The sequence below is a fragment of the Ascaphus truei genome, chromosome 4 (genome assembly GCF_040206685.1).
Source record: "Ascaphus truei isolate aAscTru1 chromosome 4, aAscTru1.hap1, whole genome shotgun sequence".
NCBI lineage: Eukaryota > Metazoa > Chordata > Amphibia > Anura > Ascaphidae > Ascaphus > Ascaphus truei.
Window position 1 is genome coordinate 9,170,652 of NC_134486.1, and position 18,535 is coordinate 9,189,186.

Sequence of the window (18,535 nt, forward strand, 5' to 3'; positions counted from 1 at the left end):
ATATATTTCCCGTCTCTGATTAACGCCCTTTGGAATCAGTACTGATATTGGGCACTACGGTACCATATCAGTTTTTTAGATAATAGTATTGTTATATTTTATTATCAATACTATTTCCTGAGGATTTACCCTTTGTACAAGTTAGCCTTATACTATTAGGCATATTATAGACTCGTGTTGTATCAGGTTCTTCTTCCTTATGGATTTCGGGTTGAAGTTTTAATTGGTGTGTCACCAGGGAGTGGTCTTGGATCATGTTACCACATCCCTCTGTATAAATATTTTTATTTTATATATAATAAATAAACAGTTATTTTAACTTTTTCCATCATTTCCACAATATCATTCTGAGTGCATTCTCTGGGGAATCGTTGTGTTTGTTATGTTGATTCAGTCCTGCCCTGGTCAGTGCCATCTTTATGATGCCTATTCACCAATCTGTGCGAGGTTTGTTAGCCGTGATGCAGGATTCCCATACAGTAACCGCGCTCGGAAGAGTAACGATACTCTTTCTGTATTGATGGGTGAGTGATAATACACGCCAGCGTCATCGTGCCGGGAATATTTATGTGTTGGTCTCCGCCCACTGCCGTATAGGCACCAGTAACAGCCGAAAGGAGAGGAGACGACAGTGGGGGTTTGGAGAGGGTTAGACTTTACTTATTTACAGACCGTTTTTCTCACCAAGATGCAAGATGTACACACGCACCCTCAGCCTCGCCCTATGAATCCAGCACCTCCATGTACTGCCATCTCTGCATGTCTCTCAGCACACCACGTAGATTATAAGCTCTTCAGGGCAGTGACGCCTATGGCCTAGTGTTCACCTATATGTATTATGCATTATTTGTCTCTCTTATTTCTTGTGTAATATCTCTCTAAAACGATGTGCACATAGGCTGGCCGCTATATAAATAAAAATACACAATACAATGTTTCCACTAACTGAATCCCAGAAAGTGTGCACCGCGTCTTCCCTTCTCCAATGTTACCACCACCGTGGTGAAATGAGTCAGTAGTTTATCGGTGTCGATTTAAATCCGACTGGCCCCTCTCTCTCCACCTTTAAGACCCATCTTAAAACACACCTCCTATAACGAAGCATGTGGGCAGCTCCGTGGCTGATACGTTACACCTCGTACACCGACCGTGGCCCCCTGCAGTCGCACTTACCAGAACACCTCCTACGGTCCCTGTGCGTTCTCACTACTTACCAATTAAATTGTAAGCTCTTCGGGCAGACTCCTTTTCCTAATGTTACTTTTTTTGTCTCAAGCACTTATTCCCAGTATGTGTTACATTATTAGGTCATGTGTTTTACTGCTGTGACGCGCTATAGAAATAAAGATATACATACATAGCTCATATACATGGCCTAACCGCTTGTCTGCTGAGGGAACAGCACCGCAGAGGGATATTACTCACCATCCCAATAACCCTTATTGATCACCGGAGATTCAGAATGAGTGATCAGTAATGGCTATGACACGTTAGTGATTATCACTAGCTGTGTGTGCTGAATAAAAGCGGAAAGTGATCAGTGGTCAAAGTGACACAGTAATAGAGGAGCAATACGGAGTACTGGAGTACCAATACTTATTTAATCACCCCCAGCGACCACTACTTTGTATTATTTACAAATGTAAGCCCTCCGTCCCCACACCCCCTCCCCCCCGTTTATTTTTTTTAAAGGAAAAGGGATTTTTACTTTCCAATAAAGAAACAAAATATAAAAGGGAATTTGCGTTTTAATGCGTTTATTTCACCTTTTCCTGTCCTCAGAAACGTGTGCCCAATGGCACCGCATTAATCCTGCCGAAATCTAACCGGCTAAAGGGCTTTGCGCCAGTGCTCACCGTGGCCTGTAACGCAGTGTCCGGTGCCACCGTCCCACTTGCCAGCTCCTCGTTATATTAGATATATTTATTGTCATATTATTAGTGGCAAACATTTGAACGACAATCTAATGCACGGGGTGGGGAAACGCCCGTGCTCAAGGGCCACCAACAGGTCAGGTTTTCGGGATATCCCTGCTTCCGCACAGGTGGCTTAATCCATGGCTTTGTCGAAGAGCCACCTGTGCTGAAGCAGGGATATCCTGAAAACCTGACCTGTTGGTAGCCCTTGAGGACTGAAGTTGTCCGCCTAATGGAAATAGATACACAGGAACTATAAAATATATGTAATATAAATATACCCCCCCGAGCCAGCGAAATAACACACGAGAAACCATTCAAGTAGCAACATTTTAATGAAAATGCGTTCCAGAATCCACGCGGGATTATTTTTTAACCCCCTCACTGCCGGGGTGGTTTTTTTTATTTTTAGCCACGTTTATGCCAGAAGGCACCGCAACGAATTGCCTCCTTGGCAGTGACGTGGTTAAGTTGCCGGTGTCGAAGGGGTTAAAGGGACGGCGGAAGCGATGGCGGCGGACGTGTTTTCGTGGCAAGTGCAACTCACTCTTAGCACCATAACGCCGGCGGGAAGAAGCGCGCAGGGCGGTGCGCAGCGGCACGGCAGGCGGAATAAAAAGGAGCGGCGGCTTAAGGTTCGGGGGGCTGGGTTTTTTTGCTTGTCACCTGCGCCCCTCCCCGCTCCCCCGAGAGACGCAAATAAATAAATAAATACAGAAACTCCTAACATTACTGTGCAACGTCACACTCGTCACAAGAGACCGCGCGGCACACGGCGAACCTATTACACGTACAACGCGCACACACACACAAGGGGATCCCAGGGACGAAAAGGCCGGCGGTCCGAAGGAGGGGGGTCGGGGGGGGGGGGCGTGGGAAATAAGTGGTATCGGTGGTCCGGAGATACCGCGATTTCAGAAACTTACACACGGGGCAGCGTCTTACAGCGCGGGAATCAAGGCCGGAGGAGGAGAGGGCTTGTGGTTAATCCCGAGAGACGCAGAGAACGGGTTAAAACAAATGTACACAGCTTGCCATATACATATATATATATATATATATACACATCTAGATATATATGTCTGTAGCACTTAATGTTAAGAACCGCTGCACTCTCACAGATAAGGCCCTGAAAAGCCGTTTACGTGTCATTTAGCAAAAAAACTAATGTGGACCAAAGTCATCGTGATATCCGCACGGGACACGCACAAGGTGAGTGAAGGTGATCATTGACCCATGACACAAGTGGTCACCAACGTTTCGGACCCCTGAAGGTCCCTCTGGGAACCCAAACATTGGTGACCACTTGTGTCATGGTTCAATAAACACCTTCAATCACCGTTTGTGTGTCCAGTGCTGATACCACGATTACTTTGGTTTCCATTTGATATATATATATATATACACATATATACACACATGTATACACGTGCGTGTATATATATATGTATAAGTATAAACTGTGTCTATCTGTAATATATATATATATATAACAACACATACTTATAGATGTATATTGTATACACATATATTTGATATTTTGGAACGACACCCCTGGACCAGCCTGGACACCCCTATTCTCACCAGCCTGGACCTCCCTGATTTGAAAGATATTTAATGCTGTTGCATTTTGTATTCCCCCCATTAACTTTCCTGCTAACGATACCCCCTAAAAATACCAGGAGGGCAAAGTTCTGCTATGTATCTGGGACTGTGGGGCTTCAGGAAGGAAGACTAGGGGAGCGTGTGCCCCGCAGACCGGCTGCTTCAGCAGCAACACGGGTATATTTCAGAGGGGGGGGGGGGGGACTTGCTACGGTGAGGGGTGCGACTGTTTGGCAGGAGACCCTGGTGTGAGTGCCAGAAACAGCTCCTTCTGACCTTGCCCGTGTCAATCTATGTCCCAGTCCTCCAGAATCTCCAACAGGTCAGGTTTTCGGGATGTCCCAGCTTCAGCACAGGTGGCTCAATCAGAAGACTGGGCCTCTGATTGAGCCAGCTGTGCTGAAGCAGGGACTGATTGAGCCAGCTGTGCTGAAGCAGGGATTATCCTGAAACCCTGACCTGTTGGGGGGGGGGGGGGGCTTGAGGACTGGAGTTGAGAACCCCTGCACTAAACACTGAGAACAGGAAGCACGGGCAGGAAAGCGTCCTGCCTTTATATATTCATCTCCGCACAATGTCGTGTCCTGTACAAGCTCGATCTATTACTCCTTCTCAGGTCTTCAGGCAGGCAGGTCTTCAGGCAGGTAGTGAGTGAGTCAGACAGGCAGGCAGGTAATTAGTCAGGCAGGTAGTGAGTGAGTCAGACAGGCAGGCAGGTAATTAGTCAGGCAGGTAGTGAGTGAGTCAGACAGGCAGGCAGGTAGTTAGTCAGGCAGGCAGTTGGTCAGTGAGTGAATCAGTCAGGCAGGCAGTGAGTGAGTCAGTAAGGTAGTTGGTCAGTGAGTCAGTCAGACAGGTAGTGAGTCAGTCATGTAGGAAGGTAGTTAGTCAGTCAGGCAGGTAGTTAGTCATGTAGGAAGGTAGTTAGTCAGTCAGGCAGGTAGTTAGTCAGGTAGGGAGGTAGTTAGCCAGATAGGAAGGTAGTTAGTCAGGCAGGTAGAAGGGTAGTCAGGCAGGTAGTTAGTCAGCCAGGTAGTCGGGTAGTCAATCAGGCAGGTAGGCGGGTAGTTAGTCAGTCAGTCAGGCAGGCAGTTAGTCAGGCAGGTAGGCGGGTAGCTAGTCAGGTAGGTAGTTAGTCAGTCAGTCAGGCAGGCGGGTAGTTAGTCAGTCAGGTGTTTTAAAGACTATTTTGCTTTGTTTCTCAGCATTTCGGAGTTTTTTTGTATTAGCCATGTTAATTTATGTGAATGAAGTGGTTATTAATATTAGATTTATTGATAAGAAGTCATTGTTAATATTGGATTTCCCCCATCACATTTGTTTTCACTTGGTGGTCATATATTCATTTGGGTTGAAGGGTCACTTTCAACGACTTTTCCCTCTCACCCCATTCCCCTGCACTGTGCTCCTCCGATAATGGACGGGTGGAAGTTATTCAGAAGAGCTGCAGGTATACATATGTATCAAAGTATACATCTGTTTTTTCCCCTCAGATATTTTCGCCCCTGTTTTGCAGCTGGTTGACTTTGATAAATGGAAATTGGATCTAAGGGGGGTGACGTACCGCAGCCTCTCAGCTGTGAAACTGGGGTATCAGAGAGGGAAACCCCGGTGATTTCTAATGCTTCTCTTTGCACTGTTTTTTGTTCCAGTTTAGTAGCCGGGGCAATTGAATAAATAGCCCCCTAAAAATCTCTAGACCAGGGGCGGCCAACTCCAGTCCTCAAGGGGCACCAACAGGTCTAGTTTTCAGGATATCCCTGCTTCAGCACAGGTGGCTCAGTCTGTGGCTGTCACAGACTGAGCCACTGATTGAGCTACCTGTGCTTAAGCAGGGCCGGATTGAGCCACCTGCGCTGAAGCAGGGACTGATTGTGCCACATGTGCTGAAGCAGGGATATCCTTAAAACTTGACCTGGTGGTGGCCGCCCTTGCTGTAGTACAATCATGGTGCAAAACATCAGATTTATTACATCAAGACATCTCCCTAAAAGCAGCGGGACTTTTAGTTTCCTACGCCTGGGGGTGTATTTAGTGTTTTTGCAGCACTGCGGCCTCCGTTTTGCAGCCGGGAGGCAGGAGCCCCTGTGAAGGCCACAATGGGTCTCTAAATTCAACACAAGGGGACATGTATGAAAGACACGTTACAGCCCTGCGACTGGTAGTGAGATCGGCAGCACTTGGGAGCCCGGCTTTGTATTGCTTTACGTACAGCGCTGCGATCACTAGCAGTGCTACAGTATATACAGTATGAACAGAACCAACATAGAAATCCAGGGGCCCTCACAATGAATACTTATCTACGCAGACCCAATAACTCACAGCTTCCCTTACACCCCGTTACTGAGGAGTATCTTCACCCCGCCCCCCAGTCTGCTAACGCTGGGGTATCTTTATTGAGTCACTGCAGCATTGAGCCACTGTAGGATTGTAATCTGTTCCCTACACACACACACACACGTGTTACATGTGCAAAACCGACACCAACAAAGTCTCCGGTGTTAGGAGTTGATCTTCAAAACCCTACTGGGAATTCAAGGTGTGATTGTGAGGTCATCAACACCGCCCCCCCCCCCCCACCAGGAACATGGTTGGCTAATGTCACTATGACACATGTGGGGTTGCGATTAGGAATAAGAGGGAAGTATCAAGGCCGTTAACGGTTTATTATTCTATTCTCGAGACTGGAAAACGTTGCCAGGGATGGGTAAATAATTCTCCCAATACAGATGTAGTCCCCGGCGCCGCAGTAAAAGAAGCAAAAAAGTCTGTGGCGCCCAAGACAGTGTCCCCCGAACGGGACCCCCCCCCCCCCGAACAAACATTAATCCTCCGGTGCTGTCCCCACCGGAGACTGAAAGGTTCGCTACATCTGTATATATAAACTAATGTATCTGTCAAAAGTACCGATCAGATACTCTCACTAGTATATGTTACGGCACTTACCCCCAGTCTCCGCTCAATGTTTGGGAACCTTCTCACTGGCATCATTGAGATTACCATGTGGAGTGAGAACTTTGGAAACGTCTCAAACGGAGTGAAGCCTGAAAGCAGGAACACGCGTCTGATCATTTGTTCCACGCCTGTAAGATGACACATATGAGTTGGATGTTTTATTGCCCCTTCCCTATGCTGAATAACCCCGTCTGCCCCATGTGGTAGACGCCGTCCTGGTTGGAAGGGACATTCCTGCGCTATGCATTGGGGGTGGCCAACTCCAGTCCTCAAAAGGCCACCAACCGGTCAGGAGTTCCCCGCTTCAGCACAGGTGGCTCAATCAGTGGCTCAGTCTTTGACTGAGCCACCTGCGCTGAAGAAGGGATATGACCTGACCCGTTGGTGGCCCTTGAGGACTGGAGTTGGCCACTCCTGCATTACATGGTAAAAGTCTCGCCAACAAACAGTAAGAGGCTTTAGGAACGCCTGATGACATCAGAACATGTGACACCCCATGAAACATGGGAGTTGGCATGTAGTCAGGAAGTCCTGTAGCAGAGCAGGACAGGGATACCATCTTCTAAATGACATCCCTGCACTGCTGGATTGGTCAGACGCTTCTTGCAGGGAGGGTTTGGCCGATGTTATTTCTAGATAAACCCCCCTTCCCACCAGGGGATTTCGGGACAGCACTTCAGCAGTTATGAACATCTTTATACATTACAAAATAAACGAACCCCTTTGTTGCTTTGAAACATGCATTTCAGGCTCCCTTGGTAGCAAAGGGGTTAAGGCAGATTGTATTGCTATGAGAAGGTGAGAATCGGCTGGCCTTAATCCACCAGGGTGCCCATTTAAAGATGGCTGTGTAGTGGTAACTCGGGACAGTCCTCTTTGCAACGAGGTTAATTATGAGTGGGGGAGCAGATACATTAATAAGCCCCCCCCCCCCAATCAGCGCTATTTGACTCATTTTGATTTGCCGCCTCACACTATGTGCTAACACAGGGGTGCATGATCTTTCCCCCCTGCCTGCTTCCCACCCAGCTCGCGCCCCCCTCCCTCACCTTGTCTCCAGCGTCAAATGACGCCGCGGAGTCACGTTGCAATGGCGACGTGATGTTACGTGACCCCGTTGTGCCGTTGCCATGGCAACGCGTCGCCCAAGGGAAGGATAGTAGAGGCCTCAAGCGATCCCCCCCGCATTTAAGTTAAATGCCTTGGGGAAGAGTGCGGGGCCTCTGCAACCACCGCGCCCCCCCCCCCCATGGTGGGCACACCCCCCAGTTTGCACACCCCATGCTAAAGTCTCCCAGCTGCAAAACTGGGCCAAAAGCCGGGCCAAAAAAACGCATCTGATTTATCAACAACAAAATATGGGTTCCAGTGAAAGCATCTGGAATTTTACTTCTGACAAATCTGGTGCCAGTCTGTTGCTCAGGTTTTGGGCTAATTTTGTTGCTGGGAGACTTTAATAAATATACACAAATTGCACTGAAACCATTGATCACTTCCCATACGTTTTGTGTGCTGCTGGCCCCTTTGGCATCAAAGTGGGTAAATTCACTTAAACACGAGGAGGCCGGACTGACCCCATACGTTTGATACTTGTCAATAGAGTGGTTGATACAGTATAGTTAGACTTGAGTTGCTTTGGGAATGAAAACGTTGCTAAGGACTAAGATGCCCCTTGACAGGAAGCCCCTAGAGAGTAGAGCGGAGAGAGTCTCTGGGAAACTGGCAGCTATTTACCCAGATCCACCAACGGAGAATGAATAGAACCTGACGAACATAACGATTACCTCTCACTGATGCGGAATTAAGTGGTTTCTCCATCACTGAAATATATCAACGTGTAGGAGGGAAGCGTATGTCAAAGAAAGAGAAGCTGTGGAACAAGAGGTGGTGCTCTGAAGCTGGAGAGAGAGTAAGGCTCCATCCAGGGTCAAGGCTCGCTTGCTTGCTCTCGAGCACTGTGACGTCACGCGCTGAGCGAGCTGGAGCGATTCCTGGACTGACTTTAGCGTGCGCATGAGGGTGTGTGGCCGTGACATCACGGCGCTGGTTCGTCCTCATTGGGCGAACCGCTCACGCGTCCCGGCCATCGCAAGACAAATACAAATTGGTTTGTCTCCTCAAGCAGCGCTCCTCTGAACTCTCACGCACGCGCTCGCTACAGCCACTCTCATTGCCTCACGCTGACTCAGCGTGTCGCGCAAGAGTGCCAGCCTTCACCCTGGACTAGGACGAACGCTCAGAGGAAGTACTTCTTCACGGAAAGGGTGGTATATTCATGGAATAGCCTCCAAACAGAGGAAGTAGCGGCTAATAAAGTAAGGGCAGTAATAATCTTTGAGATTAGCATAAAGCTATGTTAAATATGAAATAAACTGAAGGATCCAATAAGGTCTGTGGGTCCGTAGTTTCACAACTGATAGGAGAATGGGCAGACTGGCTGGGCCTAGAGGTCAATTGCGATGTTTCCATTCATGGTGGAACAGTTTGGCAACCTGACGGCCTTAGAATGTGGGGTTGAATGTAGAAATAGAAGCATACAAATTGATGACTGGTAAGACTCGCCCAGTCTTATTTTTCTTTAGTTATTGCGAAACCTTCGATTAGTTCTCTGGTCGCGCACAATACATCATACGGTAGTATATATTTACATGTGTGAATGAAACTTCTGCTTATTGCATTCAGCCATGTTCTCATGGATCAAACACACAATGCCTCTGACTAACAATGTGAAAACGTTTGCATTGATCGGCACAGGATCTCACGTGGCCGCGATTCAGAAGAAATACTGTTGTTTCGGACACTGGGTGATGGAAGAGTTGACCGCTTATATCTCCTGGTTGACTCTGGCTAATAGCCAGGAAAGGTACCGAGATTTATAATTTGGGATACTTTACCTCTAATATCCCGATAGGTGGACGTGTTTACAAAGAACAAATTATTATATCTTGTGACTAAGCTAATTAGGGACTACCACCCGTGGTTGTTGGAATTAATTATTCTAAGAAATTGTGGTAAAGAGCTAACTCATTTCCTCTAAAGTGAAAATAATACTCATCGCAACACTTGAGAAACAGGCCCCCCAACAGCCAGTGACCACTATTCACAGTTGTAAGCAGTCCGGCCAGTGCCATGTTGGCCCATGTACAGATGGTGACAAAGGCTAAGATTCCCTGGGGCAGCTGAAGAGTGTTTGACCGTCGTTACCGGGAGAATGATGCTTTCCAAGGTGGAGGAATATATAATATGCAGCGATATGACAAGTATAACAGGTGGAAAAGGTACTCGCAGAGTGATGACAAGTGGGAGGAGAGAGGCCTTCTGCTACCGCAAAAGCTAAACCAGAAACGGCTTAGCTCAACAAAAGAGGCTGACCTGAATGGAGGCCCTAGCACCATCTAGTTATGTAGCCTTAATTTTGGGTGGCGCCAAAGCTGCTCGAGAATCTGAGATGGCAGAGCGACTGTGGAAAGAGCAAGAGAAACAACAACCATGCAATTTACACAATGACAGACCACAGTGACTGAAGAAGAAGCCTAAAGTAAAGGGAGGCATCCTAGCTGGCACAACGAGGACTCCCCGGAGAATTTTCAAACAGAGAGGGAGAAGTGAATCTTTAAAAAGGATACAGATTCTTCTTCAGCCCCACAACAACTCACAAAGCGTGAAATCGGGGAGGAATGGAGCTGGGTCCTTGATGGAAGAGCCAAGGCCACTCTGAAACCAAAGTGATGGAAGTTTGAATGAAGCATTGTCATACAAGAAAAGAGATGGTTGTCAGGTGGACATCCGGAGCCTTCCATGGTGATCAGCCAACCCTAACCAGATCTGTCTGCGTATCACGTTCGGCCCAAGCTGGGAGGAAAAATTAAAAGATTACACCAAAATAAATTGCTGCCAGTGGGAGGCGTAAGCCCCTCAAAAGTAGATGAGGGCGTCTGGCTAATTGAATTGTATTATATGGTCTATCTATAAGGAATACATGAGGACATGTAATATTAAGCGGGGAGGGATTATAATGCCACAAATTATATTTCCCCAGGAGTACCTTTGCTCTGGGGAACTCACATGATCTGCAGGTCTAGGAGCGTCTGGGAAGCGTGCTGCGAGAAACTTATTACCCAAGATAATGAACCTATTACTGCTGAAACTGAGGGATTAAGACATCACTGCCAATTCATTTCTTTTAGCGTGTTTCATAAATTGAATTGAATTATTTGCTGACACAACGTGATTGAGAGTTTCTGGTTCGCCGGGTGAAAAATGAATGGCAAATCTGACTTTCAGCCACTCGAGGATACAGGTTTTGTTATGGAGTAGAAGGTGTGCTGAGTCAATGTGGAACCTCTCTTCCTCTTCCGACAATACGGGTAGGTCTACATGATGGGTGTGAGTTGGGTGCATCAGTGCTGGATTCTCTCCGGGACGTGGGTTGTAAAGGACCAGGGAACGGATGTTCTGGGAGAAAGCACGGGTTGGTTCACTGCTGATTACCAGATTCCACTGGATCTTCCTCCTGGAGGTGCAAGGATTCTGGCCGAGGCTCGCTTCGGGACGTGATCATCAATTTGAGAACCTGCAAGAAGCGTAACGAAAATGCTTTAGTGACAACAACAGCAAGAGAAGGTAGGGGTAGGGTAGGGGTGTCTCGATTTTAGCAGGACTGTTCTGAATTTGTAGGAAAAGTCACACGAGTGACGTGAGAAGCCAACTACCGTGGATCAGAGACGAGAGAGATGCACATAAAGAGAAACGGACTTCTTGCAGTGGTGACGCCACGCTTCTCACCATAACTGTGTCAGCCCCTGTGCAATCCTAATCCAATTGCAGTCAATACTGACTCTGGGGCTCACCCAGTAATCTATGTGCCCTGGAGGTGAATTGCACCTCAGCCCACGGTTGTGAATGAGGCCCAAAGACTCCTTACTTGTTTAAGGTCGGTAACGTTAGCAGTTGCTTTTAGCACGAGACTGATACATGTTGGTTGGATAACACTAAAGATGCGCCAGTTTTTTCTCCCTTTCCAAAAAACGTAAACGCTTTGGTACATTTTAGATTGCAAGCTCTTCAAAGTAGGGTTTTTTCTCTCTCTTTAATCCCTGCAGGGGCTCGCAACGCATGCACCCACCGGTGAATTCATACAGTAGGCTGAGAAAATTCACATGATCTCTTAGATGCTGAGTATTTTCATGGTGAGCACATGACGCTGGGGTGACAAGCAACCAAAACCTAACTAAACCAACGTGGTCAGATCATACCTACCAAGTACATATATTCCCTTCAATGGGCTGCTGCTGCTGTTATGGGGATCTCCATAAAAGTAGCTTAGGTACTTGAGGAACCTAAAGGAAAATTGCCAGAGATTTAGGCCAATATTTACTGCATGGTGCTAAACCACAAAGCCACCGTATGGTCCATTCCCACGCACAGTACGTGGCACATGAACGGGCCGGATGGTACCTTACAGCTTAGCCCATTTAAGTAAATATGACCCGTGGGGCCGGATACATCAAACTCCATTAAAGTATCGCACCCGGCAAAAATAAAATTACCAGCATTATTACTGCAATATAAAGATAGGATTAATCAACATTGCAGTAATAATTTACCGGGTGCGATATTCAGCCAAAATCGGGATGCTGGAATGAACGCGGCCGATCATATTTCTATCATAGGCTTCTGTGATATCTATTGTTACATAAGGCTACGATAGAAATAACAGTAACCTGTTTGATGCCTGTGGTTACCAAGGTATACCACCGGCACCAAAGGGGTTAATACATGAAAACAATGACATCACCTAACCCCGTTGCCCACCTTAGTGCCATGCCATGCTTTACTAACCGCTAAGGTAACCAAGGGCTTAACTTTCTCGCCACCCCCCACGGGAGGCCTAACCACCCCCCCCCCACCACAACAAACATACACCCCCCAAACCCAGACTAATGCCCAAAATCCCTATCAGCCAAATGTGGCTATTAGTGGCTTTGGGCATTAACAAAAAATATATATATTCACTACACGTATACACGTACCACCCCCCAACCTCAACAATAAAATTCAAAATACCTTTTAATCACAAACTCATTGATTGTCACTGTGGATATCTAAGCCCTCTCAATGGGGGGTTTAGATAGCCATATTGGCAATAAATGTTAACCTGTAATACAAAAAAATACATTAAGAATATTAAAATTCATTAATAACCCCCCTTCATTACCTTTGTGGCTAACCGCTAAGGTAATGAAGGGGTTAACCCCGCACAATGCTCCCCCGGGAGGCTTAATCACACACTCGGGGGCAAATACCCCCCCCCCCCAACCCCCACAAGAGACCCCGTCCTCTTCCTCCCCCCACAGTAATGGGCAATAGTCATATTAGATCAATGTGCCTAATAGGACTTTTTTCCCATTGCAAAGCACAAAAATAAACATAAAACAAAATATACATTACAATACATAATAATATAATAAATACTAAGCCATTAAAGCTATTGATTGGCACTGAGCCTAGCTAAGTCCTCAACGGGGACCTAGATTGGCAATGTGCCTATCAATGAAAAACATATATAAATACAAGTGTTACTTACTCCTGCAGGGACGAAGGCCGTCCTCCTCATCATCAGGGGAAGCCGCAGCAAAATCCAAAAAGGGCAGATGCCCAACCATTATAAAAAGTCTCCACAAAATAATCCATGTCCGATGGCCAAGAACAATAAAATCATAAAAAATACCATAAAAATAATCCCTTACCGATGGCACAAAAATAATTAACAAAAAAATCAAAAGTTGTTCAAATACTGCTGATCCAGGCCCGATGACCTTCTTCTAATCCGATGCCATCCTGGATGAAGGGTGATGTATCCTCAATTTGACCCGAAGCAATGGATCCTTGATAGAAGACAAGTCTCCGGTGAGTATTTCTTCTTCCTTCTCTTCTCCCAGATGTTGACTTGTTGTCCACTTCCACGTGACAGGACATATATATATATTGGTGGATGTACCATGTGATCAACCATCAACTTGGTTGAGAATGACCTCTTAACCAACATTGATGACATCACATGGTACATTAAGCAACCAGATTCGTTGATGTACCATGTGAAGCCTTCCCTTTTTTGGGCGCTGTGACTTCCCTTAAGGTGAAGTCTCAGCACCTAAAATAAGAGGTTGAGAGGTCATTCTCACTCACATTTATGGCTGATGACATGGTACATCCACCAATAGGATTGGTAATGTGACTGTCAAATGTGACATCACAGGCCTGTCATGTCTCATTTGACAGAGGATGGACAACGAGTTAACATCTGGGAGAAGAAAAGAAAGAAGAAATACTCAACGGAGACTGGTCTTCTATCAACGGAGGATCCATCACCCTTCATCTAGGATGGCATCGGATTAGAAGGTCATCGACCCTGTATCTATTTAATTATTATTTTTTTGTTTATTCTTTTTGTGCCATCGGTTAAGGATCATTTTTATCGTGTTTTTTGTGATTATATTGTTCTTGTCCATCGGGCATGGATTATTTTGTGGTTTTTGTTTTATGGTAGGGCATCAACCCTTTGTTGGATTTTGCAGCTGCCCCTAACGATGAGAAGGACAGCCTTCATCCCGGCAGGGGTAAGTAACACTTATTTATTTAGGGTATTCATTGATTGGTAATGTGCCTATCGAGGTTGCCGGTGAGGGCTTATGTAGCGTATTAGGCACATTTGGCTAATAGGACTATAGTCCATTACTGTGGGGAGCGTACTCTTGTTGGGGATAGGAGGGTGGGTGAAGGGGATATTTGCCCAGGGGTGGGTAGTTAGGCCTCCCAAAATTGCTTTCATGCACTATTCAGTATACAGTACCATGAATGTAATTAATTGTTTCACAGCTGCAAATGTACCTAAAGGTGCACCTGTGATGTTGAGGCTTTGCAGATAACAATAAAATATCTCAAAGGGAATATGATTGATTTCCTATCATTTGTGGAAGGAAGAAACACTTTGATGAATATAATTCCTTTGAATCCTGCGTTAACTCTGTATCTGACAACATGGGGTAGAGAGCTGTGCTTACTTAAAGACACAACGTCTGATCGCTGACCTAGAAACAACATTTTGTAAATAATGTAACTATCTAATTGGCCTCCTTAAACAAATAAAGCCAGATGCAAATCAAAGAATTGGTTGTGTTTCTTTCTTTGGAAATGACATCCAATTTATTTTCTCTTTGCAGGGAGGTTTTGCCGGTGCAAACTCTTGTTCAACACACTCTGGTATCGCCCGAAGGAGATAGCCAGAGGAAATCAAACCCCTGCCAAGACTCAGTTCACCATGTTCACAAATTCAATCAAAACATATTTTAAAATACTTAAAGGTGTCTGGTTTTGGTAGAAAAGGCATCAATCACCCAAATTTAACACTTTAAACATGTAATTGTCATTAGTACAGACTGGTCCAAGGAGGGACTGCCCCATTTAAGTTGAATAAGTTGAGTAGTATATTGTAAGATGAGATATCAGCAAAGGTCCTTGTTGGTTAATAGCAGTGGTTTTCAAACATTCTCCTTGGAGAATCCCAGAGATACAAAGATTTTAGGAATGACCAACGAATCAGCAAATATGTAAATGAATGGAGATTTCATATGTATGTATGTATATATATATATATATATATATATATATATATATATATATATATATATATATATAATAATACTGAGTTAAGTTATGGTGAGTAAAAAAAGTGACAAGAACCCTCCACAGGAAAGCAAATATGCAAATACAACTGTATGCTCATCTGCATGTCTTAGGCAGGTCTGCAACCCCGCCTTTCCCCATTATCACCCAGCATACAGCACTTCCACTGCAGCAAGGGATTCTGGGAAATGACATGCAAATGAGCACACAGTGTCACTTTTTGCCTCAAAAACCATTTTTAACATGGTTCCCTATAGGCTTAAGCTTGCTGCATGGTCACAGCTTTGAGCACAGCCAGGGTTAAGGTGCATACCCAGAAAACCACCCACAGACAGCTGTTTCGACCTTAATGGGTCTCATCAGTGTGGGGTTGATTTTAACTGGGTATGCAAAGAGGCTATGGGATAGGCTATACCATAATACTGAGTTAAGTTATGGTGAGTAAAAAAAGTGACAAAAACCCTCCACAGGAAAGCAAATATGCAAATACAACTGTATGCTCATCTGCATGTCTTAGGCAGGTCTGCAACACCGCCTTTCCCCATTATCACCCAGCATACAGCACTTCCACTGCAGCAAGGGATTCTGGGAAATGACATGCAAATGAGCACACAGTGTCACTTTTTGCCTCAAAAACCATTTTTAACATGGGTTTTCTGGGTATGCACCTTAACCCTGGCTGTGCTCAAAGCTGTGACCATGCAGCAAGCTTAAGCCTATAGGGAACCATGTTAAAAATGGTTTTTGAGGCAAAAAGTGACACTGTGTGCTCATTTGCATGTCATTTCCCAGAATCCCTTGCTGCAGTGGAAGTGCTGTATGCTGGGTGATAATGGGGAAAGGCGGGGTTGCAGACCTGCCTAAGACATGCAGATGAGCATACAGTTATATTTGCATATATATATATATATATATATATGAAAAAAACAGTGCATTCGGCGCAACAGCTCAACTCATATGATGGGCTTAAATGATAAATTCAGGTATGAATAGAGGATATAGCGGAATTGGGACAATTATACCGACGCATTCAGCAGAAAAACGTTTACTTGGCAGTCAGCGAGACACAAGACAGTGTGAGGGGACCATTTTATCTTTGGGGTATTTTCCCTTTTACTTACTCAGTACATTTGGACATCAGGACTCTCAGTAAAAAGGTATATGTATGTGACATTGATTGCCATTACAACAAAGGATATTTGTCACTATATGTTGCTTTAGATTGACTCTCTCTTATATGTATCTTCATATCTATTTCTTATATATGCGTCCAGCATTTGGTTCTTATATATTACCTCACTATTTGTATTCCGCTAAATCCTCTATTCATACCTGAATGTATAATTTTTTATTTTTTTTGTTACTTAGATTTTTATTGATCATTTTATATAAATAAAGAAATAGGTTATACAAAACAGAACTGAATGTATAATTTAAGCCCATCATGTGAGTTGAGCTGTTGCGCCGAATGCACTGTTTTTTCCTTAAATATTGTGGTTTTTGTGTAAACCAGCATTGGGGCTGCATAGTTATCAACTAGTCTACTTTAGTATTTTTGCGCACTTGATATAGTATCAGATATATATATATATATATATATATATATATATACACATACACATATATATATATATATTATTGTTTATTACTTTCAAAATGTGGAATCGTGTGGGATCCACAGGAAGAGGTTTAAAAACCACTGGTCAGCTAGATCTTCTGTTAGACCTTTTTCAGTATATACTGATGTTATTTTTACACGTGAGATGTGGGATTCATATGTAATAATATAAATATTAAATAGTGGTATCTAAGGACGCTTATCCCTTGTCACATAAATGCAGCTAAAACAGACTGATGTGTCAGCGATCTAGTCTTCATGCTCAGGGGTATGGCAACCTTGCAACCTCAGAACATTTTGTATGGAGTTTATTGAAGGTGACACAGACCTGACAGGTGGGTTCACTCACCACAGACACAAGGAATAGAGTAAAATGACAACGAGAGACAACGAACTTAACAGAGGTCATTGTCATATGTGTGTCACATAGCTCCTCCCTAACACAAGCTGAGGAAAAACACCTTTATACACTAAAGTTTCAGCACAGGAAGGTATATGGCACCAGGGTGTCACGGACCGTCTGGGGTGAAAACCATGTGATCACTTGTGCTACTTGACAGCTGTCATTGTGATCTCCCCTAAAAGTTATGACACCCACTAACAATAATTAGGTTTACATTGTGCTGGCCCTTGTGATGTTCAGTGGACATCATAAGGGCACCCCATTGAGTTGAGATAAGGATGAAAATGCCTTTATCATTAATTTAAAACCAAACTGGCCTTGACCCTTAGACCCCACAGAATGCCTTTGTCTCACCCTACAAGCCCAATGTTTTGCTGCCCTGTGTGTATGTGCTATGGCTGGTCTAGCTGTGCCCTCTCTTACCGGATAGGCTAAAGCCGGACTCGTGAAGGTCCCTCACTCCCCCATGACGAGTGGATGGCCGAGTGGGAGTATCTGCCAGCGGACTGCCCGTCTCCTTTTTCCCAGCGTGCACCACCGCCACATCCCCCTGGTATGGAGTACGCTCTACACTCTTTAGGCTTAAAGTCTAAAAAGGTGGGAAAGAAAGACGTCAGGGCGGCAATGTTATGAAATGTAACCTCCATGGCAGCCACCATAGTATGAGAACGTAGCGCCTCGGTACATTAAACTGCTTCAGTAACTTGCCCAAATCCCCCAAGTAATGAGCTCCATCTCGTGGTGAGAAGGAAGAACTGCCACGAACATGACAATCCGAGCTGCCCTTCTGACTGGGACAAAACCTAGAACATTGACACAAAAGGTCCACGTGTATGACCGAAACGTTGATCCTACAATAAGCGAACTGTTTATTAAGACCTCTCTCTGTGAATGGCGTCATTCCACTCCGGTTCCTGTAGCCCTTACCAGCCTGCTGTGCCCCGTGGTACATACCGTGTCTACAAGTTATCGTGTCGTGATCCACAGCCCTACAAAGCCACACAGAAAAAAATCTCTCTAAAATGTGAGAAACGTGTTCATTTAGGGCCATATTCACTAAGTAATACTACTGTACGCCATGGGCACCTTCTGGAGTCAGAAGATAACGTCTGTCCCATTCAAGGGAACGTGCCATAAGGCTCCTTCTCCCGGAGCTGTGAGGTGCCCTGTGAAACGGCACTGCTTATTAAACGTGGGCCGACATGTATAGCAAGATCTGCAATCAGAGGGGTACACGCCATGCCAGCCTCAGCAGAACGTGCGGAACAATGATGGGCAGAGACAAGGTACTAGAGCTTATAAAATGCATGTAATTTCCGTCACACCGCAGGGGGATTTATTGGGAGGTCAGTA

The 18,535-nt window shown here is 45.2% G+C and overlaps 1 protein-coding gene across 3 annotated transcripts in view; it reads right to left on the minus strand.

Annotated features, from left to right (window-relative positions):
* Nucleotides 1-2,232: 2,232 nt before the first annotated feature.
* DPYSL5 (dihydropyrimidinase like 5) overlaps nucleotides 2,233-18,535 on the minus strand; it is a 177,655-nt gene continuing 161,352 nt past the window's right edge. The window contains exons 12-14 of one of the 3 annotated variants that reach the window (XR_012800849.1): nucleotides 17,606-17,771; nucleotides 6,605-11,049; nucleotides 2,233-6,565 (exon numbers count right to left, since the gene is read on the minus strand). Coding sequence is in view for 1 of the 3 variants with exons in the window: in XM_075595313.1 (XP_075451428.1) it covers nucleotides 10,964-11,049; nucleotides 17,606-17,771 (252 nt within the window). In the remaining 2 variants the exon portion in view is untranslated. Of the gene's footprint in view, nucleotides 11,050-17,605; nucleotides 17,772-18,535 lie in introns of all 3 variants that reach the window. The other 2 variants (XR_012800850.1, XM_075595313.1) reach the window with 2 other exon arrangements.